Source organism: Lactuca saligna, chromosome 7, assembly GCF_052625555.1.
Source record: "Lactuca saligna cultivar CGN05327 chromosome 7, ASM5262555v1, whole genome shotgun sequence".
NCBI classification, from domain to species: Eukaryota; Viridiplantae; Streptophyta; class Magnoliopsida; order Asterales; family Asteraceae; genus Lactuca; species Lactuca saligna.
In genome coordinates, this window is record NC_136423.1 from 155,002,697 (window position 1) to 155,011,902 (window position 9,206).

General features: G+C 35.4%; 1 protein-coding gene across 1 annotated transcript; it reads right to left on the reverse strand.

Annotated features, from left to right (window-relative positions):
- Positions 1-1,716: 1,716 nt before the first annotated feature.
- LOC145003811 (uncharacterized) lies at positions 1,717-2,636 on the reverse strand. Its single transcript, XM_078962723.1, has one exon. It carries the CDS (start codon positions 2,581-2,583, stop codon positions 1,918-1,920), a length of 666 nt encoding a protein of 221 aa, XP_078818849.1. The 5' UTR covers positions 2,584-2,636; the 3' UTR covers positions 1,717-1,917.
- Positions 2,637-9,206: the final 6,570 nt, after the last annotated feature.

A 9,206-nucleotide genomic window follows, 5' to 3' on the forward strand; every position in this document is an offset into this window, starting at 1 on the left:
GAGCACACATTGTGACTCTCATTGACCTTGTTAGTATCCAACATATGAACAACTTTGCAACATTTCACTTGAAACATTTTATATGCTTCTAAAATTCACAAGTCCTTCTACAGGTCAGGGATCATCGTTCCCTGTATAATGTGAGACATATCAATGACATCACAATGATGCTTCCACCAAGCATCGTGATCAGACCGGTTGGTTAGCAGAGGTTGTTCATGAATGAGACATTTTAAAAAGTATAATTTTGTACGTTTTTTGACTAATTTTCAAAGACCGATATCGGTAACATAAATTATAACCATCGAATGTTATTGTCTCTTGTAACTCAAACCGGGAAAGTTGATACATTGGTGTAAGAGTGAGTTTTATGATCATATATGAAAATCAACAAAATTCATTTAGTATTGTGAATTTTTATATCTTTAACGGTTAATATCCTTTTAGTTTTTAAAACATTAATTAATAAAGCTTAAGATCCAAGTTGCAAAACATATAAATTGTTAGATTACATTTATATCATTTGCTTAATTCAACAAGGATAGTAACGATTATAAATTTTATTTTAATATATAATTACTAACGGTATGAAATGGCTAACAACTTTTGTTAATTGACATTTAATATTGTGACATAACATAGGATGAGTTAGGCGGTGGAGCAACTAACATTTTGTTGTTGGAGAGACATCGAAGTTCTTTTATTTTTCCCTTGTGATCATTTGACAATATTTGATCATTTGATAGTATTTGAAGTTTAAAAAAATCTTGTTTAAGTGAGATTTTCCATTATATTGTCGAAAATTTTCACTTTTTCCTAAATACAATACCATTTCTAAACAAACCAAGGATCGTACAAAAACAAAATAGTAGAACATGTTATGAGTAAGATAATAGTTTGGATTCCTTTTTGTCATTCAAAGTTATGAGATCGAGAGCCATGTGTTCACCGACTTGGTATTTATTACAAAGAAGCCAATAGCACCAAATCAAACAATAAATCACAATATAAACCACATAGTCTATCGACATTCGACTATATCAAGTCTATTTATTGTATTAAACTAACTATCTATTTTCATTAAAAAAATGCAACAACTTTTTTTCATTACAAATTGATGCTCTAATATTTTATAAATATTTCCAATTGCCCATTTTAGACTCTTGGCCCTATAGAATTGGTCAAGTTTTGACTTCCATGTCTAGCATGGCGTCGACTAGAGGGTTCGTTTAAAATCCCCCGTTCTAGTTGTCACCCTATATTGACTTTATATATTTGATTTTCAGTCAAGTAACTATAGTATTTATTACTTGATGTAATTACATTATTTGGTTAATTCACAAAATCGATTTATGGTTTTAAAACAACATTATTTTAAGTGAGGTAACAACATTACCAAACATAATCTTATGATTTTTGTTGGTGTCAACATCATTTTTAGTATTGTTTACACAATTACATGCAAGTGCATAAACATTACTACATTTATATTTTCATTTTTTTGTTCTTATAAAAAAATATATATGAAAAATTGTTATTATCTTTAAAATTGGTTAATACAATCCATGTTATTTAGTGTGTAAAGTTAGATTATCTTGTTTGAGAATAATTTATCTAAACCATGTGTCAGAATTAATATTAAATTTATAACAAGAGAGGTTATATTATTCACACAAAAGATAAGAACAATGAGTCATAATTTACTGAACATGATAATAAAGAAATACTTATAAAAATAATTTTTATTTATTTCCATTTGGTACTTCAAGAACAAATCAAAAAACATCATTTTGCCACAAGTAATACGCTTGGAAAAATGATTAAAAAAATACAAGAAAAAACCACCCCTGAATTTACAAAAATGGAGAAATTGATTTCTTGTTCTTCAAAATATACCAAAATTTAAAATTAAAAGATTCAAATGCCCCAAACACCCCAAATCCTATCTCCTAAGAAACTTACAAATTTTCTCACTGATCCTTTCTCCGATGATGACCCAATCATCAATTCCTCTTCATCTCCATCATCATCATAATCACTGTTAATCAATTTTTCCTCGACATGCGGCGGCGCGTGAGGAACCTTCTCCGAAGCGGTAATCGGCGCGTTGGGGGAAGATGAAGAAACTTTGTTCTTTCTTCTTTCTTTCTTGTTCTTCCCACTCTTCTTGTTATGAATCAACCCATCTTCGTAAGCATCAATGATTTCATGAATCAGTTGTCGATTTGGCGACGCATCCCATCGAACCCAGTAACTTGTGTAGCATGTAAAACAGTCGCAGTTGAATTGCGGAATATGGCTTCCGCCTCCGCCTCCGCCTCCGCCACCATCTCCGCCGTGAGTTTTATTGGTGGGTTTTCTGTTGCCGGAGAAGTTATTGTTTGTGTTGTTGTTGTTGGTGGTGGTGGTGGTGGTGGTTACAGAGCAGGAGAGAAGGTATGCCAATACTTCTTTGTCTTCTGGTGCAAGGGCGGCGGCGAGAGTGGCTATGGCGATCGGTAGCAAGGATAAGTGATCGGCGGTGGCGGACGGCGGTGGTGATGGGTGGATTTTGCCTTTATTGTGGTTGTAGAGCTTCCTCATCGTGAATGGCGTGGTGGATTCTTTCGAAAAAATTGTGGTGGAATGAAAGCCTTTTTAATGATATAAGTAAAGGTCGTCTAATGGTCGGGGGTAATAATGGAATAAATAAATAAGTTGGTGACATCACACCTTCTATTACTCTATTCGTATGTCACGCGCCTTTTGGAGAGCTTGATGCTTACTAACTCAATGTATTTTTGGAAGAATTATATATCCTACTCGTCCAATTAAAATAACTTCTTGCCGTCTTTGTATTTTAGAAGTATAAACAATTAACTATAATTATGTGTAAATAATTTTTTTATATATACAACAATATATGTTTTAAAATATTATATTTTATAACTTTAGAAAACATAAATTATTGTATATTAAAAAAAATATATTATATACAAATCATTTTTCATACGTTAGATACAAATTAGTTTAATTATCTTTTGTTTTCTTATAGAATCATAAACTTTTATAGAGATCTTAAACATTGATTTTCAAGACACATTTAATAAGATAGAGAATACAATAAAATGTGGCCATGTTTTATGTTTAATTTGAGATTTACATATTATTTTCTAAAGAATATATCATTATTTTAAATTTCATAAATATATCATGTTGGTGATGTTGGACTTCATATCATCTAACATTTAATATAGTTGAAATTAATGTGTCTCGAAGTAGATACAAATTGTGAAATAAATACAATTAATATACAAATTGTGATATAATACAAGTAATGTGGTGTAGAATTATCGAAAATTAACACTTTGTAGCAATATTAACATTAAATTAGGTAGGTTTCTTATTTCTGTTGAGTTAAGATGTAGTAATTATGTAACTGGAGGGTTATAATTATTAGTCGGTGGGGTTATGGATTGATGTTGTAGATGAATGCAAGGGCTAAATTAGACATAGTAGAAGAAATGAAAGTTGCTAGGGCTGTCGAAGAGCCGAAGGGGGTTATTGATGGGTTTTATGCATAAGAACAACCTTATGTGCTCATACAAACCCTAATGCTTGGATCTAGGTTTCTCTATTGTACATGCGTTGAATCCAAGACTTACAACCCTAGATCTATCATATATATTCGAAATTAACATCATAAGAACCGATCTAAGTGTTTACCTCTATCAAATAGCTTGAAATCATTGTAGTCTTCTTGATCTTGAGCTTAGAGTCACAATTGTAACTCCTCTTATGGTTCACAAACCCCACAAGCAAGAAGGCAATATGAGAGAGGGCGAGAGATGCTAAAATCGGCCCTAGGGTTCTCTTGGAATCAAGTTTAGCCGATTTTCATAGCCTAGGGGTCTTATTTATAGTGCAGGCTGCTAGGGTTTCAGTCTAAACCCTAATGGACAGCTTAGCCACCAAGCAACCTAAGAATCCTTCTGGAATAAGGCTTTGGACGAAAATATGATGGATCCCCATCATAATTTTGTTCCCCCTTAAGTCTATTAGGTTTCCTTAGCCCAAAACTTAACTATCATACATTTGACAGTTTATACCCCTTTATTTAATTAATCTCTTTTACTCACCAAATTAATTCCTAATTAAGTTATGACCAACACTAATTAAATAAATAGGATTTCTCCTTTAATATATTATTCTTATAATATATTAATAAACCATAATATTCTCTCTCTCCTTAAATTACCTTGTCAAGTTGCTTTGATGAAGGCACCCCAAAAGGACCATGGACAACCGGGTCAAGTACATACCAAATATAGTTACGAGCTTAGACACTAATCCAATAGTCTCCCACTTGGATAAGTCTAGAAACTATATCTCACATATGACTTTAGGATCCGATTTGCAATCGTAGCTCTTATTCTTCATTGTCAACTATGATCAGCAACTTGTCTTTCAGATAAGGGATCGTATAATCCTCTGTTCTAGATATCATGCTGAAAATACTTATTGTCCAACACTTGTTTCTTGATCTCTAATTTGTTCGACATAGAATTTAATTGAACATATCAACTTCATTCTGACCGGGTCCGGCACATAAGTCAAACCAAATCATCAAGTGGCCAAGATATCACTTTTATTCTCATATAATAAAAGGAATAGATTAACTTCGACTCATATGCATCTATTATTTACTAATTGAATCATGCACAACAATGTGTTTTATAACATCAAGTTACTGATGCGGTTACACATCATCAATGCACAACCAACCAGCAAACAACAACCATATCTCTAAGTTTTATGACTATATGATATTATCACTTTGCGATCACTTTAGGTAAAGCACCAAGAAGTGATACCAGCAAACGCGGGTTTATTCCAATGCTCAAATCATATTCATAAGCACTCATGAACTTTGTAGCAAACCTTTGCTATACCCAAAACCTTTCAGACACTCTACAAACAATTTATGACAGTCTTCATTCATACCTACTTCCAAAATATGAACGACTGTGGACTGTTTGAATAATCTTATCATTCAGGAAGTCAAAACATGCAAAATAGAAACAATAGATAAATAACCAACACAAGATAGTAGCTTTACTCATAAATAACACAACTTTATTTATTCATCAAAATGTCAAGTACAAAATATCTATTTCACATTTCTTATCTATTGTCACACCCCCGAACCGTCAGAAAAACAACGACGAAAATGTCCAGGGGCGGCGACGTCATACGTAGTATCACAACAATCGTATCATAGCAATCAAAGTAAACAAAACCATTACATTGCAATATAAAAATTTACATCTGTTTGGAAAACATAGTTTGTACATCACATTATATAACAAAAGATAAAGATGAGACTCCAAAAATGCTCCGTCTTCTCCAAAAGCTGGTAAGGTACCTGTCTATAGTTGCCCTGAGAATACAAGCAGTTTTGAAAACGTATTAGCATAAAGCTGGTGAGTTCATAAGCATGTTTTTGTATTGAAAACTAGTCACTGAATTTGTATAAATGTGTTCTTTCCATTATAAGTAAATATCGTTTGTATCGAAAACCATTGTTACCAAGTTATGAAATATGTACGCATGTTTACCAAGGAAATCCAATATTTTCTAACATTTTTGTTGTTTTCTGTATGAAAGGTACGTTCTGTTTGAAAATCCTGGCTACCATCAGTATGTATAGTAGTTTTATTACTTAAAATAAAACTATACCCTCCAGTAAGTAGATAAGTAGTTTTATTACTTAAAATAAAACTATCGAAGAAAGAAATCCCATAAACAATGATTAGTTTATACTTATTGTGAGTCGTATAACCATACTAATTTGATCTGTGACCTCCTTGACGTTCTTCAGGCATCGTACGATTAAAAAATTTGTCACCATAGGCATGCCCGCCTAATTGTAGCTAACAGTTCAGGTGTGGGATTGTCGGTCCCGAATAGATCTATTCACAAATTCCACGCTCTCCCTCCAGGAGACTCTGGTTATACTACCGATGAGGATTTATTGGTACCCCGAGGGGCGAAAACGAAGATAGTCTCACAATCTTGTATTAACTAGTTTACGTGCTGTTTGGTTGTTCTCGAGTTCAGAATCGTTTATAACAGTGTAGAGTATAAATAATTATACATCAAATAATTATTTAGCATGATACTCTAGTTTTGTATTTGTAGTAATGGATAAACTAAATTTGAAATAGTTTATATATTTGACTTTGCATCAAGTTGAATCTGTAAGACTGGTAAGGAAATCCCAAACTATACCTATTATAGTTTGAATGGTTGTTACGTTCACGTAAGGTTTTGAAACTATGCAACTAAAAAATGAAAACATCCCTTATGCTTCGCATAATACAAAAGCGATAATTGTATCTAAATGTTTGATAGAAAATCATTGTAATTGCATCATTTTGTAAGTTATGAAAACCTTTTATGTTTAGCTTGTATTCCCCCCTGAAAACATGAAAAACTCGAAAAAGTGTAGGGGTATGAACTCACAATTTATCGTAGGATCCGAATGTTCGTTTGGTTATGAGCGTTAAATGTCAACTGATGTTTTGTACACGAGTGGACCCTATTGACATATATTGCACATATATGCATTAGATTGAGTATCCAATGACAAACCGTGATGGAAAACCACCCTAAAGTCTTGGAAACATTAGAACTAAGTGTTCTATGTCCCATACTTAGTAATCTTTACAAATTTAAGGCCAAATATGAGCATTAGAGTGGGTGCATGACCATAAAGGTGAGTGTGCGACCAGGGTGTGTGGCCAGACAGTGTGTGCGGCTGCACACAGGAGTGTGCAGCCGTACAGGGGGTGTGTGTGGCTGTACACAGGAGTGTGCGGCCGTACACTTCTCGTTTAAGCCCGAAATGTCGATTTTTGAGGTGTTTCAAGTTCCAAACCAAGTCTTAATTCGAATATAGGGGGCCAAACTCTCACTTTGGAGGGTATTTGAGTGTGTGCGGCCACCTTATGAAGGTGTGCGGCCGCACTCCTTCGAAGGATGAAGAACACGAAGAACATGCAGAGTTTTAGGCCTAGATTTAGGTGTTTTACCTGTATAACAAGCTAAATGATGGAGGTATTCACGTTTTTGAGGTCCTTAGAGTGTTCTTGGATGAGAATTTTAGAGAGAGAAAGTAGAGAGAGAGTAGTGTGTAGCCAAAGAAGAAAAAGTGAATAAAAGGGGACCCTCTACTATATATAGGGTCGGGTGTGTGGCTGGTTGGCCGCACACTCGGGTGTGCGGCTGCACACACCTTCTTTGGTGTGATTGGCTCGATTTTGTGATGTTACACACTTTCTAACCCTTCTTAAGATTCATATCTAGGTTATACTAAGCCTAGAGTACCCATACAGACCCACAGTTTTTCTAAAAGATGATAAATTCGAGATTAATATTGATATACGGATCAATTGCACAACATAGAAGTTTCGGGTTGTCACATCTATCTAATCCAAACTTATATCATCCTTCATCCTTATGCTCCTAGCGTGCTGCAAATGCTTAACCCTACTCAGTCCCTTCGTAAGGGGATCTGTTGGGTTTTCCTTTGATGATACCCTCTTCACAACGAGGAGTCCCTCTTCTACCCGATGTCTGATAAAATAGTATTTTCTGTCGATATGTTGAGATCTACCATGATCTCTTGGTTCCTTGGTTAAGGCAACCGCTCATTCATTATCACAGAAAATTTCAATAGGCTCCTTTATGGATGGCATAACTCCAAGTTCTACAATGAAGTTCTTCAACCATATAGCCTCCTTCGACGCTTCACTTGCCACAATGTACTCTGATTCAAACGTTGAATCAGCTACGGTCTCATGCTTGGAACTTTTCCTAGTCACTGCTCCTGCATTTAGGGTAAAAACCCAGCCCGACTGCGATCGGTAACTATCCCGATCCGTCTGAAAACTAGCATCACTATACCCTCGTACCCTTAATCCATCACTCCCACCGAGTACTAGGAACCATTCCTTGGTCCTTCGTAGGTACTTAAGAATATTCTTAATTGCAATCCAATGAGATCTACCAGGATTCCCTTAATATCTATTGACCATGCTCAAAGCGAAGGCCACATCAGGACGAGTACAAGTCATATTGTACATGATAGAGCCTACTGCATAAGCGTAAGGTACTCGTCTCATATAAGCTATCTCTGCCTCTGTACTCGGGCTTTGAGTCTTACTCAACTTGGTATTGCTTTGGATTGACAACTCCCCTTTCTTGGAATTTTCCATACTAAAACACTTTAGTACCTTATCCAAGTATGTATCCTGACTGAGTCCTATTAGTCTCTTTTCCTTATTTCTTACTATCCTTATCCCCAGAATATAAGCAGCCTCTCCGAGGTCCTTCATAGCGAAACATTTCCCAAGCCAAGACTTAACCTTCTACAAGGTTGGGACATCGTTTCCTATGAGTAGTATGTCATCAACATACAATACGAGGAAGCTCACTATACTCCCACTGGATTTGACATATATACAAGATTCATCTTCGCTTCGCAGAAAGCCAAACTCTTTAACTTTCTCGTCAAAACAAAGATTCCATCTGCGAGACGCTTGTTTCAACCCATAAATGGATTTCTCAAGCCTACATGCTCTATTTGGATACTTCGCATCGACAAAACCCTCTGGCTGATTCATATACACATCCTCAGCAAACTTCCCATTAAGGAAAGTGGTTTTCACGTCCATCTGCTAGATTTCATAATCATGAAATGCCGCTATTGCAAGCATTACCCGGGAGTTTGAGTAAAGCCCTTTGCAACCAATCGCACTTTATAAGTGTGCACATTACCATCCATGTCTGTCTTCTTCTTGAAGATCCATTTGCACCCGACTGTCTTACCACCCGATACATTATCAACCAAGTTCCAAACTTAATTGTCGTATATAGACTGAATCTCGCTGTCCATCGCCTCTTTCCATTTAGCAGACTCCGGGCCTGCCATGGCTTCTTTGTAGCTGCTAGGTTCGTCGAAATTCATTAGTGTTTCATCACTAATAAACGTATCCCCTTTAGTAGTAATATGAAAACCATAAAACTGGGATTGAACACTAGTCCTACTAGAACGTCTAATAGATAAGGAATCGTTAACGGGTTCAACATGAGTTTCCTCCTCAGGTTGAGCGCCAGTGTTAGAAGTTCCTCCATCGATTTGTTATTGAATCTCTTCAAGATCA

Excerpts from the sequence above, each read along its gene's own strand:
- LOC145003811 (XM_078962723.1), bottom strand. The coding sequence starts at position 2,583 with ATGAGGAAGCTCTACAACCACAATAAAGGCAAAATCCACCCATCACCA.